This window comes from Eptesicus fuscus, chromosome 4 (assembly GCF_027574615.1).
Source record: "Eptesicus fuscus isolate TK198812 chromosome 4, DD_ASM_mEF_20220401, whole genome shotgun sequence".
NCBI classification, from domain to species: domain Eukaryota; kingdom Metazoa; phylum Chordata; class Mammalia; order Chiroptera; family Vespertilionidae; genus Eptesicus; species Eptesicus fuscus.
This window is the reverse complement of record NC_072476.1, coordinates 83764211-83786672: the sequence shown is the minus strand read 5'-3', so window position 1 is coordinate 83786672 and position 22462 is coordinate 83764211. Positions and strand designations below refer to the sequence as shown.

The 22462-nt window shown below is 52.6% G+C and overlaps 1 protein-coding gene across 1 annotated transcript in view; it reads right to left on the bottom strand.

Annotated features, from left to right (window-relative positions):
* The window catches only part of AHRR (aryl hydrocarbon receptor repressor), a 61872-nt gene extending 39649 nt beyond the window's left edge, over window positions 1–22223 (bottom strand). The window contains exons 1-3 of the mRNA XM_054714307.1: window positions 22187–22223; window positions 21234–21302; window positions 13969–14150 (exon numbers count right to left, since the gene is read on the bottom strand). Of these exons, the coding sequence (XP_054570282.1) occupies window positions 13969–14150; window positions 21234–21295 (244 nt within the window). The 5' untranslated portion in view covers window positions 21296–21302; window positions 22187–22223. The remainder of the gene's footprint in view (window positions 1–13968; window positions 14151–21233; window positions 21303–22186) is intronic.
* Window positions 22224–22462: the final 239 nt, after the last annotated feature.

The following is a 22462-nucleotide window of genomic DNA, read 5'->3' as shown; positions in this document are numbered from 1 at the left end:
AATGTGGAATGTTAGGGGCTGTCTATGGGTTGGAGGACAGGACTCCTGTCGCCCAGGGCTCCCACAGGAGGCTGGACTGAAAACCCGATTCTCGCCAGCTGCAGTTCCTAGCGAGGACTGGTCCATGTCCACACCCCAGTCCCTGCTTTGAATGGAACACATGCCCAGTAAAACCTGGCACTATTTCATCATCAAGTCAGAGCCCCAAGGGTGCTGCTCTGTGGCCTGACCTCCACGCTTGGGGTGGCACCCACAGCAGGTGTCATCAGGATGTTTCTTCCTCCAGCCCTGGCCCAGCAGCTTGCTGGCCCCCGGGGCTCAGCCTCCTGCCCCAGGCCCTCAGAGGTCAGAGCCCACCTCCACACCTCCTACTGTCCCTCTGCAGGCAGCTGGCATGGCCACGGCCCCACTTCGGTCCATCTCATTGGAAGCTAACTTCCAGCTGGGCCCCCTGGGAGTTGTGCTCAGCACAGGGATGTGCACAGCTTAGAGCAGCCTCCCAGGACCCCCTGTAAGTCAGGGTCCAACGAGGCCATGCACCTAATGTCCCTTCTGCAGCCTGGGCAGCAGGGGCCCCATAAACACCTTCCTGTTCTGCGTCTACACCGGACTGCGGCTCACTCCACAGTAGGGTGGCGCTATTGACTGAATGTGTGTTCCCCCCAAAATTCATGTGTTGAAACCTAACCCCAAGTTGTATTTGGAGGTGGGGCTTTGGGAGATGATTGAGCCATGAGGGGGGGCGCTCCATGAATATGGTTAGTGCCCCTACAAGAAGAGACCACAGAGCTTCCCGCCTCTCCTGCCTGTGAGGACAGAGAGAAGGCGGCATCTGCTACTGGAATAGGTTTTCACCAGAACCCGACCACGTGGGCACGCTGGGCTCGGACGTCCAGCGCCAGAATGGAGACACCAGTGTCTGTTGTCTACAAGCCGCCTTGTCTGTGGCAGCCTGCGTTGACTAAGATGGGTAGTTACCAAAGTATCCAGATGGTGACCACATGGCCACACGTCTTGCAGGGCAGGGTCCCTGGCAGCCCATGCACAAGGGCCACTCACCAGGTGCACTGCAGGTGGCCTGTCCCCTTTGTGCAGCTAAGAAACTGGGACCTGGGGGTGAGGAGGGGAGGGGGACCTGGGCCAGGACAATGGGAGTGTGCTGCCCCTTCTTGGTGACTGTGGTGAGGTCTCTCCAGGGACCCAGAGGCTACATGAGTCCAGGAGTTGACAGGTGACCTCACGGATACTCGCTCTCTCCATAAGCGCCGGGCATGTTTGTGAGTCCAACGCAGTGCAGTGCAACCAGACCCAGGGGAGTAAACGACCAGGGCCTGGCAGGGAGAGCAGGTGGTGGGTGCTCCGGGGGAGGGAGAGAGGGAAGGTTCTGGGGAGAGGGCAGGTGATCCAGGGGAGGGAGGAAGGGAGGGAGGGTTCTGGGGAGAGGGCAGGTGATCCAGGGGAGGGAGGGAGGGAAGGTTCTGGGGAGAGGGCAGGTGATCCGGGGGAGGGAGAGAGGGAAGGTTCTGGGGAGAGGACAGGTGATCCAGGGGAGGGAGGGAAGGTTCTGGGGAGAGGACAGGTGATCCGGGGAGGGAGAGAGGGAAGGTTCTGGGGAGAGGGCAGGTGATCCGGGGAGGGAGGGAGGGAAGGTTCTGGGGGAGAGGACAGGTGATCCAGAGGAGGAAGGGAGGGAGGGAAGGTTCTGGGGAGAGGACAGGTGATCCGGGGGAGGGAGGGAGGGAAGGTTCTGGGGAGAGGACAGGTGATCCGGGGGAGGAAGGGAGGGAGGGAAGGTTCTGGGAGAGAGGACTGGTGATCCGGGGGAGGGAGGGAAGGTTCTGGGGAGAGGACAGGTGATCCGGGGGAGGGAGGGAAGGTTCTGGGGAGAGGACAGGTGATCCGGGGGAGGGAGGGAGGGAAGGTTCTGGGGGAGAGGACAGGTGATCCGGGGGAGGGAGGGAGGGAGGGAGGGAGGGAGGGAAGGTTCTGGGGAGAGGACAGGTGATCCGGGGGAGGAAGGGAGGGAGGGAAGGTTCTGGGGAGAGGACAGGTGATCCGGGGGAGGGAGGGAGGGAGGGAGGGAAGGTTCTGGGGAGAGGACAGGTGATCCAGGGGAGGGAGGGAAAGTTCTGGGGGAGAGGACAGGTGATCCAGGGGAGGGAGGGAGAAAGGATAGATGCAGGGATAGAGCCCTGGTGCTTCAAGGGAGGTAGGGTGCACCAGAGGAGGAAGAAAAGGAAGGTGTTGGAGGGGGTCAGGCAGGGAGGAGAGGCAGTGCTCCAGGGGAGGGAGAGAGGCAGGGAGAGGGGGCAGGTACTCCGTGGGAGGGTGGGAGGAGGGAGTGGAGTTGCAGGAGGGGGTGCTCCACCTCTGATCTCTGCTCCCCATCCTTCCTGTGTCTACACACGCACCTTCACTGCCATCACGTGAGTGCATCCCCACCTCACAGCTGTCCGAATTCCTTCAGTCTTCACTTTCCAAGAACGGAAAGATAAACCCCCTTGCTTTGCGTTGGAAGAGGAACACGAAGTGCACGTGTGTTCAGGTTTCTTGATGGCTACAAACTGTATTTGTGGAGGAAGCTCCTCTCCGTTACCTTCTGCCCAGATGTGTTCCCTGCACCTGGGGTGCAGACCATGATCCTTCCTGTCACTCCAGGCAGCTGGTGCTTAGTGTCGGACACCTGCCAGGCTCTGCACGGGGAGGGTAGCGGAAGCACTGGATCCCACCCGAAGGTTCTCTGTGCAGGAGACCGGGACAAGCTCAGCTTTCTCCTAACCACCCCAAGGAGGTGGAGTCCCCCCCAATAAGTCGAGCGCTCAGATGGGTGACAGGAAAGGCAGCCTTAACCTCAAAGTGCATGAGGAGAGGCAGAGGGCGCCTGGCGGTTCTGGAAGGATCACAGTGGCTTTGGACAGCCTGCGTGTGCACACGGCTACAAATAGGCAAGGGACACACACACCTTAGCCTGCAAAGCAGGCGAGTCCAGCACACGTGGTTAGTTGGCCCAGGTGAGTGTCTGGGGAGGGGCCAGGATGAGGAGGATCCCGGAGAGCCGCCAGCTCTCCCAGAAAACACGTGGCACCAGGTGAGAGGGAGCAGAATGCCGTCCAGGTGCCCCCTGTGGGTCTGGGGCAGCTCGGAGCATCACAGAGCTGTATCTGTCCTCTCCCGCAGAGAGAAGACTTGGGGACATGCTGGCCCCGTCCTGTCCCGTCCCAGGAGGATGGGCCTCTCACCCGCTCTCCTCTACCCAAGAGCTCCCTCTGGGGATCTGCGGGGACCTCACCCGTCTGGATGAAAGGGCATTCCCTGCAGGCACTGCACCTGCAGGCTCCACCGTCTGCCCCAGGGTGCAGGTGGATGGGGAGTTTCTGGAGGAAAATCAGTGACCCCTCTCCTCTATGCCCATTTCACCTGGCTGCAGCCTGGTCTGGGGGAGACCCCCAAGAGCAACACAGGGGGGCAAGGTGAGAGGGCAAGCCCACTGGCCTCCCCACTGCCTAGCAGGCGCCCCCTCCCTAGGCAGTGCCCCTCCCAGTAGTAAAAAAACACACAAAAAAAATAAACAGAGGGGAGGGACCACAGAAGGGGGAGTAACCAGCAGGGCCTATGGGAACTGTGTGTGTGTGTGTGTGCGCGCGCGTGTGTGTGTGCGCGCACACGCACGCGCACGAATGTTCTATGTGAATGCTCTGTGTGTGAATGCTGTTTGTGAATACTGTGAGTCTGTATGAATGCTTTGTGTCTGAACACTGTGTGTATGTTGTGTTTGTGAATACTGTGTGTGAATGCTGTGTGTGAATGCCATGTGTGTGAACGCTGAGTGTGAACACTCTATATGTGTGTGTATAAAAGCTGTGTTTGAACACGGTGTGAATGCTGTGTGTGTGAATGCTGTGTGGGTGAACGTGAATGCTCTGTGTGTCTCTGTGTGTGAATGCTGTATGTGTGAATGCTGTGTGGGTGAACGTGAATGCTCTGTGTGTCTCTGTGTGTGAATGCTGTGTGTGTGAATGCTGTGTGGGTGAACGTGAATGCTCTGTGTGTCTCTGTGTGTGAATGCTGGGTATATGTGAACGCTGTTTGTGTGTGTGTATGAACACAGAGCATGCGAATGTCCTGCTTTGGGTTAAGACAATGAGTGGGAGAATGACTCCTTGGTGAGGAAGCTTTCTCCACATGGTGCAGATGTGCTTTAACAGAGCATGACACACATGTGGGGAGAGGGTCCCAGCTGTGGGATTTGGTGTGGTGTCCGTTCCCCAAATGCTTGTCCACCCTCTTTAGTGGTACAGCTTGAGGGGAGAAGGGATTAAAACTGCCACTCAAAGCCCCAAGTTCCCTTAGACAAGAAAACTCCTCAGGAGTATAAATAAACATGTGCCTTTCATGTATTTAGGAAATGAACACACATTCCAAGATGTTTATGCATCAAGTTGTTAACCTTCTATAGAAAGAACTTCCATGTTTTCTTTTTATTTCTTTCCGTGTTTTACTTTATTTTTACAGTTGACACTATTACAGATGTCCCCGTTCCCCTCTCCCTACTCCCACCTTTGTCCACCTCCTCCTAGCCTCCGCCCTCCTTCCCTCTGGCCATCACCACACGTGTCGGTGTCTATGGGTTATGCACATATAGAACCTCCATATTTCCTAAAATGCACCAGGCAAGCCTTAGACATTTCACCCTGCGATATGGCTCCAAGAACCACCAAAAATGCTTTTCCTCAGAGCCCGTGATGATGCGGAGGCAGCGGCCCGTGAGGCTGGCTTCTCCGGTCAGGAGGCTGCACTCCTAACCACTTTCTGAGGCCACTCCTCCGTGGAGCCCACGGGGGCTCCGTGGAAACTTGGTCACAGGTCCTGCAGCGCAAACACACCCTCCCTGCAATCCCCATGCCACAGTGCTAAGTGCAACCAAGAAGAGCTCTTTGGAAAGAAAAAGAAAGGGAATAATATTTGTATGCATTGCAGGTCCATATTTGTTCATGGCATAACAAATGGAAGAAGCCAACTGTTTGGGTGTTTTTGTTACGTGTCAATACAGCGGGAGGAAAATGCACCAGTGTCAAGCCGAGGGTTCAAGAAACATTTTGCAAAACAAAACATAAACGAAAAAGGTGTCCTGATGCTTTTAAAAATTCGAATATTTATTCAATTAGTAACTGCACAATGTGCAGGTGTGAAGACGAGGCGCATGAGCCAGGACCCAGAACCTCACAGGGCGACAGGGAATCCTGGGTGGAGTTCAGACAGGACAGAGCCCTGGAGGGCCAGCCCCACACAGTGTCCTCAGTGGCAGCCCCAGCTGACAACAGTCCCAGAGCCGTTCACCCCCAGGCCGGCGCCCTGGAGTTTAGAGGAGTGCCCACCCAGCTCAGGTGTCAGAGAGCCTCTGATTCCTGCATGAGTCGTGAATGTATAGTAAAGTCATAGTAAGTTCATAGAGTAAGTCATAGTAAGTTCTTAGCCTCCAGTTACCCAGGTTTGCAAATAACTCTGACTTAAAGTTGGCCTGTCAGTCATCATCACCTTCAATTTCCTCACAAATCAATCACATGTCACTACAGGTTCTTGGTTCCTATCGGTCACGCTTACTTCACCCTGGACAGATACAGACTGAATTGATGAAAAGACCTGGAGGAGCAGAGGGACCGGCAGGGCCATGGCTGTAAGAAAACTACAGGTGTCTGGGTTGTCAGGAGAGCACCCCCATCTGAGGCGGGGGACCCATCTTCGCGCTCCATGACACCCCATCCTGCCGGGGCTACACCCAGTCCTCACGGCCAGAGCTACCCACTAGCCTGCTCCTGCTTGACCACCCACCTCTGCTCATTTGTGAGATGGTTGGTGGTTATGGTGGCTGTGAGGAAAGTGCTGGCTATTCTCAAACTTCTCTTTACAAAAAGATTGGGCGCCTGAAAATGCCAAAGGCTATCCTACAAGGTCCAAATGTGACTTCCTCACCAACACAAGCACAAGCACACGCACACCGTGTTCCCTGACACGGCTGCTGCGTCCAGCGCTGCCCCACATGCTGCCCCCGCCAACCTCCCACCCTCCAGGAAGGACGCGCTCTCCCCACACCTCACCAGGAGCCCCACCATTCACACCTCAGGGCAAATGTTCGGTTGTGCGGTTTTCTTTGTTTCTTCTTTTGTTTATGTTTTGAGACAATGTTGGACTTACAGGCAAGTTTTCAGAATAGTACAAAGCACCCCAAATATCCTTTCCCGGAGACTCAAGTTTTGTATACTGTTCCACTAACATCCCTTTAGCCTGGGGTCTGGGCCTGCTATCCCCGCCACCCCCGCTCTGTTCCCATCCATCTAAAGTCCATCCTTGGTCCATCCTTGACTTCCATGACCTTGACTTAAAACATTATAGCAAGTTATTTCCCAGACTGCCTCTCAGTTTGAGTTTGTTGGGTGTTTCCTCGTGATTATTCGTCTTCAGTAGGAATATGACAGAAGTGGCCGTGTGCTCTTCTCATGCACGATGTCAGCTATTCCATTATTGATGGGGTCAAATTTGATCACTTAGGACAGTGTGTGCTGGGGTTCTCCACTCTAAGTTTTTTACTTTTGTACTTCATTTGTATATTGTTAGGAGATAGGCCAAGACTATGAAAATCCCACTTCTCACCCCACTTTGAAGTACTAATTTTAGCATTGTTGATGTTTCTTGCCTGAATTGTTACTACAATGGTTACCAAATGGAGTTTTTATAATTCACCTCTTCTACTTAGAGTTCTCTGTCCAGAATCCTGTCTCCTATTAGTCAGCAGTTTACTGTAAGGAGGAGCTTTCTCTGATCAGTGTGGACTTATGGAATCCTATTTTATTCACTGGGTTAAATCCATTATTATCCTTACTCTTGTTAATGTTGAAATTGCCCCAGATGTGGCCAGTGCAGCCCCTTCTGATGGCTCTGTGTCCCACAACATCCCCATGACAATCTGAACACAGCCTTGCTTTCTGGCCCAAATGTTCTAAGTTTCTCCTGTACTTTCCCTGCTCCAGCTCTGGAAGGAGACAAACACACACACACACAACAACAACAACAACAAAGAAAACACACCCTCGTTCCTTTTTAATGAATGGTGTCTATATACCAAGGTCTGAATGTGAGTTGTGCTCACTGAAACTGGTGTCACTGCCCCCAGACCTCGTCAGTGGACAGAGCTAGAACACACTAACATTTTATACACACATATTTATGTCTATATCAACATATGTCAAAATTCATGGTTTTACATCAGTACCTGCAACTCCAACTCAACACTACAGGATTCAGTATAGAGTGAAATTATTTTCCCTTGCCCTAACCGGTTTGGCTCAGTGGATAGAGCATCGGCCTGCGGACTGAAGGGTCCCAGGTTCAATTCCAGTCAAGGTCATGTACCTTGGTTGTGGGCACATCCCCAGTAGGCAGTGTGCAGGAGGCAGCTGATTGATGTTTCTCTCTCATCGATGTTTCTAACTCTCTATCCCTCTCACTTCCTTTCTGTAAAAAAATCAATAAAATGTATTTTTTTTTAAAAGAAATTATTTTCCCTTTAGTATTTGGTGGAAATTGCTTTAAAACTATCTGGGCTTAGATTATCTCCATGGGAGATTTATAACTCATTCAGCTTCTTTAATGGTCATATGACTATTAAGGTTTTTTATTTCTTCTTCAATCAATTTTAATAAGCTGTATTTCTAGGATTTTACTCATTTATGTTTTCAAATTTATTGGCATGAATTTGTTCATAGTAGCCTCAAAGTATCTTTGAAATATCTGCATCTTCTACCATTGTGTCCCTTCAACATTCTTGACACTCTCTTTCTTCCTTCATCAGTCTCACCAGATCTTTGCAAGATAACTCTATTGTATGTTTCTTTTCTATTTCATGAACATCTTCCTTTATTATTTGCTTTCTTTGAATCTCTTTTTGTTTATTATGCTTTTCTAAAATCAAAACTAGTAAACTGAATGCTTAGGCCATAAATTTTCAGCCTTCTTTTATATAAACACTTAAGGTTATTTATTTCTAAGTATTGTGTTAGTTGTATCCCACACATTTTGATTTGCAAATATTTTCTAAATTCTACCACATTTTCTTTTTTGAATTATGAGTTATTTGCAAGAGTGTTAATTTCCAAATATGAGGCTTTTCAAGTCATCTTTTCATTATTGATTTCCAGCATAATTGAATTGAGCCTTACCATGTATTATTGATTTCGTCTTTTGAAATTTATTGAGACTTGCTTTATTTGCCAATCTGTTTTCAATACATTTACAAGTTTCATGTGGGCTTGAAAAGATGTAAATTCTGCAGTTTCAGACTATAGTGGTTTATGTATACCCATTAAATTAAGCCTTTTTTGCATTGTTCAAGTAGCCTATAATCTTTACTGATTTTTATCTATTTGATCTATTAAATACTGAGAGAATTATTTAACCTCTTTCTCTCTGATGATGAATTCATGTATTATTTTTCCTTATAGTTCTGTCGATTTTTGTTTTGATTTTTGAGGTTAGGTTATTAGAAGCACACAGATTTAAAATTATTTTATCTGCTTGATGAAACGAATGTTCTAATCATTATGTAAGGACCCATGATTTCCAGTAATGTTTGTTACCCCAAAATTGATTTTTTTACATTAATGTGGTTACATCAGATTTCTTCTGGTTAGCATCTCTCCACCCTCTCACTGCCCTGTCCTGTGGCCTCTATGAACACACACAGCTGTCCACCATTATAACCCCAGGCTGCTAGCTGGCATGCTTGGTCCACTTGCATTTTCTGTAATTAGTGACATGCTTGGAATTTTGTGCTTCCTATTTGCTCCACCCTTTTCATATATATATTTTTTCTCCTTTCTTGTCTTTTCTTTTGGTTGATTACATTTCTCATTCCACTTTTTTCTCTCCACTAGTTTGAAAGTTGAATCCCATTTCGCTTGTCTTGATGATGATCATGGAAATTTTATAATTAGCTAATCAACCTCCAAAGGTAATTAATACAAGAATTGTTGGACTAACACAAATCTCCTGCTCCAAATATATATGCTCTTATGGCTGGAATTCATTTCTCTTTGTTCTTACAATGTATTAGTGGTATTGCTTCATATAATTGGGCCCTCATGTACCCACAGTCAGTACCTTCTCATCTTCCTCCCTCCTTGCAGCTCAGATCCACCACCTGGAATTCCCTTCCTTCACAATCTTCTTTAATGAAGTTCTCCTTGGGTTCTCAGCTTCACTTCGTTTGTTCTCTGAGTATTCCCTAATTTCCCGCTGGCTCATCAACATATTTTCAAAGGTTTCAGATATTTTCTTGTATTTTGGGCTCTTATACTGGTAAGCAGGAGGACTGACTGGTTACATCTCTGCTAGACCCTGAATGCCAGGGGGCGGGACTACGGCTCTTCTGTTCACTTGCATTAAAACAGGTTGTTAATGCAGAACTCTTTCGGTCTGAATTTTGGCTGAGGCCCCAAGACAAAACAGGTGCCAACTACAGTGCGATTCCAGGGGACATAGGCAGGGCTGAAAAGCTTCTGGACCTGCCCACCTACAATGAGGGTGAAGCAGACCCATCCAGCCCAGGTGCCTAGGGAACCAGGGCCACCCGGTCAGGGCTCCAGGGCAGGCGTGTGTGGGATTGGGTGCCAGAGGCTGAGCACGAAGAATCAAAGGGTCAGGAGGCCAGTTTCAACCACAGGGTCCGTGAAGCATGGGGGGACAGTGCTGTCACCACGGGAAGAATCTCCAGATTTTGTAATCTTTCCCTTCTCAGCTGTGTTCACTGGGATTGCTCCCCTCTCCTTGGCACTTCTCTCCCGGGCATCAGGAGCACACGTCTGTTAGCCCCAACGACGCTCCCGTCTGTGTGACTCGCTGGGGACGCCGTCGACGTGCCAGCCCTGCGTGGACATTGGGCCCTCTGTCATCTGTGCGAGCTGCTCCTCCCTGCTGGGCGGGCACTTGTCCTTCTCCCGAATGAGTGGGCGCTCAGGGAGGGTGGCCTAATTGGCCGCTCAGCCTAAGTGAGCGGGTGAGGGGCTTCTTGGACCCGCGCTTTCAGGGGCCACATGTCCTGGAAGGAACCCCGCTACACTCCAGCCCCCCCTAGGGGGTCCTCAGGCTTCTCCTCTACCCACCTTCCCCCCACATCGTCCCTCGGGTGAATGGTGAGATTTACGAGTGGAAAACTCTGCTCTTGGGTACAGGCAGAGGGTTTATAACTCGGAAGCACCGGCCCTTTGCTCTGTGCAAAAAAACAGTAAAATAAAGTAATCCCGCTGCCTTTTAAAAATTCATGAAAGTCAACACTAAACATTACTGGAAATTTTCAGGTCATTGTTACCCTTTGAAGATGAAACTTTCCAGTTCATGTCCTTCCCAAAGGTGACTTTTTATAGAAGCTGTAATGAAATTAATTCACCCATTTCTGAGTCAGGAAGCACAGATTAAGATCCAATTTTTATAGCTTGACTTTTTTCTAGCTACTCAGTGGAAATGAATTCAGGAAAGCGTTTAGAATTTTCTCTAAAATGTACACCTTGGGAATCCTTGGTAGGAGAGGTGCGCTGGCGGGATCAGGTTTGTTATTTCTCTCGGTGGTGACAGTCTCGACGCTCCCACGGCGTCTCTGTGCGCTTTGGAGCCAGGCCGGCCTGCAGCGGAGCAGGGAGCTGCCTCCCGGGCTCAGGCAGGGGCCCTGCACCCCTGGGGGCTGTGGGGTCGGCTGGGAGATGGGACTGTCACACTGCTTCTGGTTAAAAACCAGGCATTCAGGTGGACACCTGGGCAGTCGTCTGAACTCCTGGGAACAGCAGTCTTTCCAAGACTGCCAACCCTGGCCTGGCTGGACATAGCTGGACTCGTCCAGACAGGAAGTGATCGGTCCCTCCCAATCTCTGGGCCAGGAGGTCTGGTCTTCGTGGGTGTGCCAGTGGAGGAGGGTGAACTGACCGCCCCATCGGGCAGCCCCAGACCTGCCTGAGCTGTCCAAACAGCCCAGTAGCTGCAGCCATAAAACAGGTGCTTGCCAGAGGCGGGTCTGGCGCCCCATGCGATGGTGCGCTATCATTCTTCCTCCACTTCTTCATCACGTCACCGCTCTCCTGGAAAAGCGCAGTCGTCCTGCACAACCTGATAAGGCTCCTGGTCACCGCAGCAAACTGACCTCAGCACCAGGCGTGGGACCGGGGCCTGGTGAGGGGACAGGGCCTTGGTGAGGGGAGACTCGGGCACCGGGACATGGGCACGTGCCCCCCACAGCATCAGGCCAGGCAGAGGGTTCTGAGGGATGGCGTGTGCCTGCAGCACGTGCTCTGCGTCTGCAGGGCTTCCCGGGTGCTCCCTCCAGGGACTCTCAGCTCCGTGGACACAGCCCCGTGGCCCAGCAGTCAGGGCACAGTAACTTCTACTGTCCCGGTTCTCAGAGTCAGGCAGCTTTTCCGATGAGACGCAATTCCTTCCTTCCGTCACCGTTCCCACAGCAGGCTCCCTGCGCTGCCTGGCGGTGCTCCCCAAGCCCCCGCAGTCTGCTCAGCCTCGATTGTATAAATTATTAAATTATTAAACACACGGATTGGTGTGCAATGTGTGGTTATAACACTCATACCTGAGGAACGATGTGACGATTTTAACAATTATTGGACTATCTGGAACTATCTACCCAGCAGCCCCGGCTCAGCTGGGTCCAGGATAAGGAGCCGGGAGCCCCACACCCAGACGACAGCAGCGCTGCGAAGGTTTTCTCGGCCGTTTCACACATCTGAGTTTTTCCTGTTCATAAAACTGATACATTTCGGTATGAAATTTAAGTCCCTGGAAAGTGAAACAAAACCCCTGGAACGTTTCCATTCAGAGATTCCTGCTGCTAACACATTCGCGTGTTCAACTCCAGGGCCCTGGGGCCGGCCAGGGCCACTGCAGGGTCAAGGGGCAATGCTGGGTGTTAACGCCATTCGGGCGCCCTCTCCAGCGTCCCCACAGCCAACACCCTTTACAAGGGCCATCGGAGGCGCCTGGGGACGGCAGGGCCCCTGTGGCAGCGGTCACACACGCCCACGACAGACCCTCCTCCCTGAAGGGACACAGGAGGGCCAGTGGGAGGCCTGGACAGGGCCCTGACTCCAAGTCAGAAAGCGGCCACACCGGGTCCCCTCCAAGCCCCCGGACCTGGTGGCCGGGGCCGAGCCCACACGGGACCGGAACCACACTCTCTCTCGAGTTCCCGCGGAGGCCCCACTGGCGGGCGACTGTTGATTTTTAACTTTGAAAGGAGTGTGATTCAAGACCACTTGAATGGACATCACGTTCGGCTTCTGATTGGGATACAGACGCCTGAAGCCCATCACCCCACCTCACAACAAAGCACCGAGAGAAATGTTCAAGTTTGCAAGTTACTGTGGGCTCATCGGAGACCCGAGGTCCCAGGGCAACCAGTAACCCGAAATGTAAGGAAACAAAGGCACTTCCGGGGACAGACAGGACATGAGCCTGACACTGTGGACACCGCGAAGGAGAATCAGACTCAGCTCAGACAATTCTGAATGTGGGCCCAGGACCCAGGGAGAGAACCCAGGACCCTGGCAGTTACCAAGGTTGGAGACGGGAACCCGCTGTAGCTGCTTCTCCAGGGATCGGGGTGCTCAGAGAGAAGAGGGGGCCGGGCTGCAATATCTCAGCCCACGTGCCTGTCGAAGGTGTCCACAGGCATGAGTGTGGGCTGGGCACAGGCAGTGGCCTGGGGAGGCACGGGAATGCAGGGATACCTCAGAGGAGCCCCGGGCATGGCCGATACCTGAGCCACCAGCGCGCGGGACCACGCCCAGCTCAGCACATCCCACGGCCGCACAGCCTGTGTGCCCGGCCTCCGCTGGGGCAGATGGCCCTTCCATGATGGGACATCTCAGCGTGGCTCGGCATCAGCCCCACACCACCAACAAGGGGTCCATGTCCCGGAGCAGAGTGGGAACAGAGACGGGTGGGAGGAGCCGAGACCACCCGTGCAGAGGTCTCACACGCAGAGTGGGGCCCTCAGAGACCAGCCGTGGCCAGAGGACTTGGGGCTCCCGGTCCGTGAGAGGAAATGAGGGCCAACGGGCCTACGGAGGAGGGATCGGTGATGCTGCCCAGCTGGAGTACATGGCGGGCAGAGCTGAGTCCTCAGGAAAACTGCCCCCCATCTCCAGGAGGAGCAGAGAAAGCTAGCAGTGGGCAGAGGCTGAGTCTCACCCCAGATATATCTCAGTACAAACGGCTCCCGCCGCTGTGCCGAGTAGGAAGACCTGGTTCACGTGGCCCCAGGCCTCAGCCCTCACCTCCTGTCCATCCTCACCGCAGCCCGAGGCATTTTGTTGAGCAGCGCGACGAAGCACAAAAGTGGACGGCAGGCAGAGCAGGAACTGTACAGTTTACCGCAGTCCCCACCCCTCCCTGTTGTCCACCCGTGCCCGTTGAGACACTGGCCTTTCCTGCCCCTGAAGAAACACCACAAGTTCGTGATTTTGTAAGAGGTTCACCCTTCGTTCCCTGGTAGTGGCAGCCGCAGGTTTTAAGATGGGTGACAAGCACATTTCTTTCTCAGGAGCTGAGCCAGGCCACGTGGGGAATGAGCATGACCTGGAGCACCCGGTGTGGGGGAGCGCAGCAGGCACCCAGGACAGCAAAGCACCCCCAGGAGGCCGGCCACCCAGCTCACTGCCGTCAGCAGCAGGACACGAAGCAGATCCGCCGGGTCCCGGGAGCCCTGGGGTTGTGAGGAAGCCCCAAGGCCCTGGCAGGGACGGAGGCCAAGACGGGGGGAACCCGGCTCTGCCCCTTCCACCAGAGCTGTCTGGTTCGGCAGTCAGCGAACCCTCCTCTAAATGGCCACACAGGACATGAGGCACAAACTGTCCACCCAGCAAAGAGGGTGACCCCAGGTGAGACCCCGCTGGGCACCGGTGGGCAGGGTCCTACCTTGGAAGAAGCTCTTCACCCTGAGGTAACTGACGCTGAGACGCAGGACCGAGAGCTTGTCCAGCTTAGAGACAACGTCGGGGGGAAAGGGCAGCAGGCTGGCCAGGTGGTCCAGCTCGGCGTTGAGGCGGTCTCGGTGCCGCTTGGAAGGGTTCGACTTCTCAGCCCCCACAGAAGGCTTCCTGCGGGGAAACAACCAGTCAGCCTGGGGTGACTCCACCCAAGTCCGCGGACCACCCAGGTGGAAACCTGTCCCTGCTTCCAAATGGGGCTGCCGCCAGGGAAACAAAAAGTGCTGAAACAAACTGAAACTCACCCATTCCTGAAAAGGTTCGTGCTAAGAATCTGAAACTGCACCTCCGTGACTCTATCTCATTACGGGGAGGGAAGGAACAGAGAGATGAAGAGCAGGGAGCCTGAGAACGTGGCTCGGCGCAAGCTGTGTGACTCCAGCATGGTTCTTGACCTCTCTGTGCTAACTTTCCCAGAAGTGGGAGAAAGGCAGCTAGCTCTAGGCTGTATCTGCTCAGCCCCTTTCAGTAATTCCTGTGTCTGAACACATGGCCTTCTTCGGACCTGGATTCCTGGCCCTGCAGTCCAGGTGCAAGTGGCCTCTCTGAGCCTCAGTTTCTCCTCTACACAGCAGGGCTGAAAGGGAGTGAGGGGAGGATAACGGAGGCCCCTGGGCACCGAGCGCTGTCCACCTACCCCTCCAAGGCCTGAAGTCAAGGGCTGTGCCTCTGTGCAGGTGGGCAGGGCCCCGGCTGCTTTCTCCCCTTGCCCCGCAAGAGACCAGCTGGCCCCTCAGGGGGTGTCCCTTGTGCACCCTCCCTCACCCCAGACCCCCGCCTGCCTCACAGTGACCTCCCTCATCTGCCCTTCTGGTCCCCAGGATGACAGTGCCCTTCTTCTGACCCTATTTCCCACCTCACAGAACAGCTTCTCCCCCTTGTTCTTCCTAAATCTGCCACAGGAAACCTTCTGCCCCTACATGGCAGCTAAGGCTGCTGGGAGGGGCGCTGGCTCCAGGGCTGACCCCCTCCCTGCCCCGCGCTCCCGCCCCCCCACCCCGCCCCGCTCCGGCCCCGGGCTCTTGCTGCCTCTAGGGGCTGGAGTCTCTTGTCCAGAAGTTCCTATTTTCCTAAGTGTGTTCACTTGTAAGCACATGGAAAGTGGGCCTTAAACAGTCCGTCCTCTTTGTTCTGTCTACAAAGCTGTCCCCTGTGCTGTCTGAGGGCCTCGGCCACAAGACCCATGGCAGGACCTGCAGCCCCAAACCCAGAGTCACTTTTTTGGTTGAGATATAATTCATACAACGTTAAACTAGCAGACTTAACTGCCATCTGCTCTCCCTCTCCAAGCATTTGCCTGCTTGGGACATTTCACATAAATGGAACCATACAATGTGAGACTTCGTGTCTGGCTTCTTTCACTGAACATCATGTATTTAAGAGTCATCCGTGGTGTAGCATTTATCAGAACTTTGTTCTTTTTAAGGCTGAATAATGTTCCTCCGCATGGATTTACCACGCTTAGTTTATCCCCTCGCCAGCCCAGGCACATCTGAGTCACTCCGCTGGTGGGTATGGTGACTATGCTGCACAGACATCCGTGTCCCAGTTTTCACATGTGTGCTCAGTTCCTTGGGCACAAACCCAGCAGTGGAGTCACTGGCTTGATATGTAATTCTATGATTAACTTTTTGAAAAACTTCCAAACTGTTCCCACGAGGGCCACACCACTTCGCATTCCCAGCAGGGGGGTCTCAGCTGTTCCACATCATGCCCACACTTGTGATTTTCCGTTTTATCCTAACAGACATGCTCATGGGTGTGAAGTACCTCAGTGTGCTTTGGTTTGCTTGCCCTTAGTGAGGAGTAATGTTGAGCATCTGTTCATGTGTTTGTTGGCAATTTGTGTATCTACTTTGGGAAATGTCTATTCAATTCCTTTGCCCGTTTTTAATTGGGTTATTTGTCTTTTTATTGTTGAGTTATAGGCAGTCTTTATATATTCTACATATAAGTCCCTTAGTAGACATACAATTTTTAAATATTTTCTCCTATATCTTTGGTTATCTTTTCATTTTCTACCCTTCCTTCCCCTTCCTTCTTTCCTTCCTTCCTTCCATCCTTCCTTTCTCTTTCTTTCTCCCTTTCTTTCTTTCTTTCTTCCTTTCTTTCTTTCTTTCTTTCTTTCTTTCTTTCTTTCTTTCTTCTTTCTTTCCTTCCTTCCTTCCTTCCTTCCTTCCTTCCTTCCCTCCCTCCCTCCCTCTTCCTTCCTTTCTTTCTTCCTTCCTTTCTTTCTTTCTTTCTTTCTTTCTTTCTTCCTTTCTTTCTTTCTTTCTTTCTTTCTTTCTTTCTTTCTTTCTTTCTTTCTTTCTTTCTTTCTTGTTCTTAATAAGGCCCCTACCCCAAAGTTACTCACACCAGTAGCCACAACGTAAGTACACAGAGACCTGGGGATAGATCGAGCAGTCTCCAATGTGGACTGGCACTTGCTGGCCAGAGAACAGGCCCACACTGTCAGTAAAAGACCCCTAAGGTGACCCCAGAGATAGGGCAGCATCACGGGCAGGTGTGGGGTCAGAGAAGAGGAGAGATGCCAGGTAATGGGCAGGAAGCCCAGGCTCAAATCTCACCTCTGTGTAGACCTGGGGGAGCAGTTGCCCACCTGTCTCCCCAGAGAGCATGTATCTGAGAATGAGCTGAGCATGACTATTCTCCCACCCCCACCCCCACCCCCACCTCCATGGGGCACCTGGGGGTCAGGCTGAAGAAACAGGTATCTGAAGAGCTTGGCAATCATCACTCTGTTCCTTCAGAACACCTGGCTGCCCCTGATGCAGTTCCTCCACCCCACCCCAGCTCCAACGGCCAGGACCTGCCCATCGCACATCCAAGTGGGTGAGAACAGATGGGGTAAGGGACATGTGGAGGATGCTCCAATCCCCTAGGACAGAGACTCAGCAGAAAGCGGGGAAGCCAAGGGACCCTGCACCCCCCAGCTTAGGAACAGTACAGGAGGAGCCCTGGCCAGCTCAGATGGAAGGAGAGTTACAAAGGAAGCAGTGACACAAAAAATGTGAACTTCTTAGAATAAATCTAGCAAAAGACATCCCAGACACCTAAACTGAAACCATAAAATATTGCTGAGAAAAGATTTAAAAGACCTAAGTAAATGAAAAGAAATACCATGTTCATAGATTAGAAGACTCTATATTGTTAAGGTGGCAATGCTCCCCTAAGCTGATCTATAGATTCAATGTGATGCAATCAAAATTCCAACAGGCCTTTCTACAGAAATTGATAAGTTGTTTCTAAATTTGCATAGAAATGAAAAGGACCTAGAACAACCCATTAAAAAAGAGGAACGAGGTTGGAGGACTCATCCTATTGACTTTAAGTCTTCTCTAAAGCTACGATATTCCAGATGATTTGATATTAGAGACAAGATAGAAACATAATGGAACAAAATAGTCTAGCAACAGACGCACATATATTTGGGCAATTCATTTGATAAAGATACTAAGGCAATGTAATAGGGAAAGAAAAGTCCTTTTAATAAATGGTGCTGATTAACTGGACACCCATGAAAACAAGTGAACATCAACCCTTACCTCACTCTACACCCCACAATTAACTCAAAATGGATCACAGACCTGAATCTACCACCCACAGTATAAACTTTACAAGAAAATACGTGAAAAAATCTCAATGGCCTTGGGGTGGTCCCAGACATTTAGAACACACGCCCACAGTCATAAAAGAAAAAAAATTGATGAATTGACCTTCGTTAACAATGTTTAAATGTCTTTTGAAAGTCACCTTTACAAAGATCAAAAGGGAAACCCTGTGTAGGAAAAATGATATTTACAAGAGCTTGTATCCAGAACACGTAAAGAAGGGCTACAAGTCAGTGAAAAGACAACCCGGTAAGACAGGCCCATTATGTAAGCAGACACTTCACCAGAGAAGGTGCGTGGCCGGCGAATAAGCACCGGAAAGGTCCTCCCCACCCGCAGTCCCTGGGGAGAGGCAGGGTGAGCACCACAGCACCCAGCACCCGGCAGAAGGGCTGACGCCAAGGGGACGGTGTCCCAGGCGGGGACAGAGGGCAGAGCAGCCAGGACTGCCGCCGAGATGTAAACAGTGCAACTGCTTCGGAAACAGTTTGGTGGTTTCTTAAGAAGCTAAACACTCACCCCCTATATGACTCAGCGATTCCACTCCTAGGTATTTATTCAAGGGAAATAAAAGCACATCCACACCAAGACCCACACCCGTTTAGAGTCCCGTTCGCAGCAGCTTCAGTCGCAAAGACCCCACACTGGGACCAGCCTGGGTGTCCATCCGCACGTGAATCAGGGGACGTGGGGTTCCCGCCTGGGGCACGACACTGATGCAGAAACCATGGAGGAATCTCAAAGTCGTGTGCCCAGGGAAGGAGCGTGTGATTACCTCTATAGAAGCCTCCAGAAATGCAGACCAGTCTGCGGGAAAGAGGCATCAGGCTGCTGGGACGAGGTACAGGAAGGAATGACAGGGAGACTCTGGGAGTGTGACAGGCGTGTCTGTGACCTTGATTTCGGTGACGTTTCCACGGGTGTTTCCGTAGGTCAAAACCGATCGGACAGTGCACTTTAAAATTTACTTTTTAATATTTTTTTTTATTGATTTCAGAGAGGAAGGGAGAGGGAGAGATAGAAACATCAATGATGAGAATCATTGATTGGCTGCCTCCTGCACGCCCCCTACTGGGGATCGAACCCACAACCCGGGCCTATGCCCTTAACGGGAATTGAACCCAGGACCCTTCAGTCCTCAGGCGGACGCTCTATCCACTGAGCCAAACCAGCTAGGGCTGGACGGTGCACTTTAAATCCATGCAGTCGAAGGTACTTCAGTTATTGCCCAATAAAGATGAAAAATGCAGACAACAGAAGGGAGGCCCACTGCTCACTCCTCCTTGAGCTCAAAGTGTCACCCCGCTGCTCCCAGAAGCCCTCGGGACCTGACAGCACCCAGGTCCACTCTCTGCGTCCAGCCCCGAGGAAGCCTCTGAGGAGCAGGTTCTGCCCAGGAGCCAGACACTCGTGAGTCCAGGCAAATGCTGTCTCCTCTGTCCACCGCATGCTCCACGACTTTCTCACCCACACCTTCCCGGAGGAAGATGGGCACCCACAGACCCATCACCCATCACCCACCCCAGAGGGCAGGGCCAGACCAAAGCCCCACAGCCCTCTGGCCTGGCAAGGAGGCCGGGGCCACAGCTGGAATGCAGGGATGTAGCTCACACTTAAGGAGGGGCTGTGGGCTCGGGTGCCCCGCATTCAAACATCAAAAACAGAAGTCGTCTGGCCCCCAGTTTCCTGGAACGTGTCCCTGTGGAGATGCTCGGCACGCATGCACACACCCAGCTGCTCCCCATGAGCTTCTTGAATGCGAGTCTAAAACGCTCGATGCCGCTTACATCAGTGAGGAGAGGACTGGTTATTCAGTAACACTGTTAAGAACAGCACTCAAACTTTTTTAAAGGAATCCATAAAAGTTAAGAAGAAATGTTTGCAAAATTCTCTTGTAAACATGAAACATTTCTAATGATGATGTAAAATTAACCACAAAGGAAAAGATTAATGCATTCAACTTCATAAAAATTAAATTTTTCTGCATGGCAAAGAACACCGTAACTAAATTAAAACTGGGGCAAAGTATTTGAAACACACTCAAGAATTAGTCTCCCTGATATACAAGTTCCTAAGGACCAAGAAGCACAGAAACATTAACAACTTAATAGAAAAATGAGCAAAAGTTATCAACACAGTAAACCTCACTTGTGACTAAAGCATACAAATACCGAAGTCTGAACCACACCATGTGCCCCGGCTGGGGAAGAGGCACATCTTGAGTGTGGGGCAGTTTGGTGACCTGTCAGGGTCACAGACGCCCACACCGATGACTGAGCAGTCCCACGTTAGGCATGAGTGTGCATGTTGGGCTGGGCCTGATTTACCTTCTTGCACGCTAATAACCTGCTACTGCCCCAGGGATGCCGGCAGGAGGCACAAGTCTGCGCCTTCTGCCTTGCCCTCACCCAGGTGCGCATCTCTCCATCCTCTGGCCGCCTTCCCCTGCAGACCACGCCATGCCTGTGCTCCTGGCACCCACCCTGCCTAAGGCCTGTGGTGCCCCGAGGCCACAGCGGCCACACGACAGACTCAGGTGGCAAATCTACTTGCCAAAGTCCAGCCTCACAGGCCTTTGCTGCCTCTCCTTGGGGCTGCGGAGCCACACTGCTGAGAACCTCACACAGAATCCTGCAGCTGCCGGAGGCCAGGGGGCGGTCAAAGAACACAGACCCACACACAGACTGCTGAAAGGTGTGCACCCACACACAGTCCATGCACATACACAATCACTCAGAACCGTATTATACACATGCACACACAGCTGTATTATACACACACTCACATAGCCATATCGCACACACACAGCTGTTTTACACACAGCAGTATTACGCACACACTCTCACACAGCTGTATTGCACACACACACAGCTGTATTACACTCACACAGAGCCCCAGCCAATGGTGGACACCTGCAGGAACCCTGTTGGAGGAGCAGAGGTAGCCTGTGGGCCACTGGGATGCCACTCTCTGCTGACCCCCAGCAGGGCATCCCCTAAGCCCTGTTATTCCCGCAGCTACCACAGGCCTCACACCTCTGTGGCCCAGGCTCCACGGGGCCAGCCACAGGCAGGCCGAGGGACTGTGAGCAGGGGTGATGTGGTGGAAGGGGGCCTGGACCCACCTGTGGCGGGGGTTCCGGAAGCCCCAGGCAGGGAGGATGAGCCCCCCACTCCTTCCATCTGTGGTGAGGCTCTCCAAGGAGCCCTGGGTGGGTCCTAACTGAGGACAGGGGGTCACCAGGGCCCAGAGGGGGTTGTGTGTCACCACTGACAGGGGTGACATCGCAGCCCTCCATGTGGGCTGCTGGCCAAATAAGCGTCACTGGGCCTTCACCGTCCCTTCATCAAAGCCAGAGAGCAGCTGCAGCAGGCTCTACATCAGTGGCCACCCACAGGAGGGCAGCGGCGACCTCCTGCTGCCGGGCCAGGGTGCACGCCCTGCCAGGCCTCCGCAGGTCCCTCCATCCCTCAGGGAGGCGTGACCAAAACCTCTCCTGGAATTCATTTTGCCAGCGCAAGTGCACACACCGTCCCCCTTCATCAGTGACAACCAGCGGACAAAGAAGGTAATACGTTACTGTTTCTGGATGGGCTTCCTTCTCTTCCTCCCTGCGTACAGGCACTCCCCCGGCGGGATCATCTTGGGCCTGGAAAAGAAGGGAGCACCAGGTTGGTCATGTTGAAGAGGCCGCAGGGCCCACCCGACGCCCCGTACCACCAAAGGCAGCAGTGTCAGCTCAGGCCCCTGTGCCGGGATCGAGGTGTCGTGCTGCCCTGCACTCCCTGTACGGGGGTCCCAACGCCTCCATCGCCACTCGAGCAAGATGGCCCACGGCACTTCCAGCACAAGCCTGCGCTGCCCGTGCCTCCTCTCGCTCAGTGCACCCCGGCAACATCTCCCCTTCGATGGGCAGCATCCCATTCCCCAGCCTGGCATCACTGCACCCCTACATAGAGCAGCCCTGTGCTCTTGCCCCTGCCTCTCTCGGAAAGCCTTACTGTGGACAAATGCCCTCAGGACGCAGAAGCCGATCCACGTGGCCCCGTGAGCAGGACTCACAGCCAGGGCACAGCGGCGGGCTCCGTGCGGGCTCCGTGCAGGCCCAAGGCTGCATGTCCTCTCTCGGTGGCCTCTGTGGTGGGTCTTCTTCCTCTTCCCATCCTCCCACTAAAGGCTCTGAAATTCTGGGCCAATAGGCTTCCTCTTTTCTGTGTAAAATCTGTCACTTAGGCCACAGTGCGGGGCTTCCACTTTGGCCGCTAGCTCACAGCGGCACCAAGCCCAGCTGACCAAACCCGCCCATCTCCACCAGCGCCGCTGGACACAGGCGCCCCAATCCAAGCAGTGGCCCTGAGGGGCAGTCACACTATCGGTGCCCTGAGGCTGGCCAGCTTGCCAATCACTTCAGGCTTCTGCACAGTGAGGATTTCTGAGGCCTCACATCCTGCAGATGTGACCACTCCTGTGCAGCAACCACTCAGTGCCAGGTTCTGGGCCCACAGATATGGAGAGGAGGTCAGGGGCCCTCACCTGGCCTCAAGCGCCTGCGACCTGGAAGAGGAGGCAGACTCAAACACAGAACTTCCACCCTGTGCAGAAAGTGCCCTGAGAACATCAGGTATGGGTCATGGATCCACTTCAAATACACGCAACACACTGTAAATATAAAGACATCAGCAGGTACAGTAAATGGATGAAAAAAGACACAGCATGCAAACGCTCATCAAAAGAGGCTGCAGTAGCTGCATGAGTATCTGACAAAGTAGACTTCAAAAAGGGATATTCCCAGGGACAAAGAGAGATATC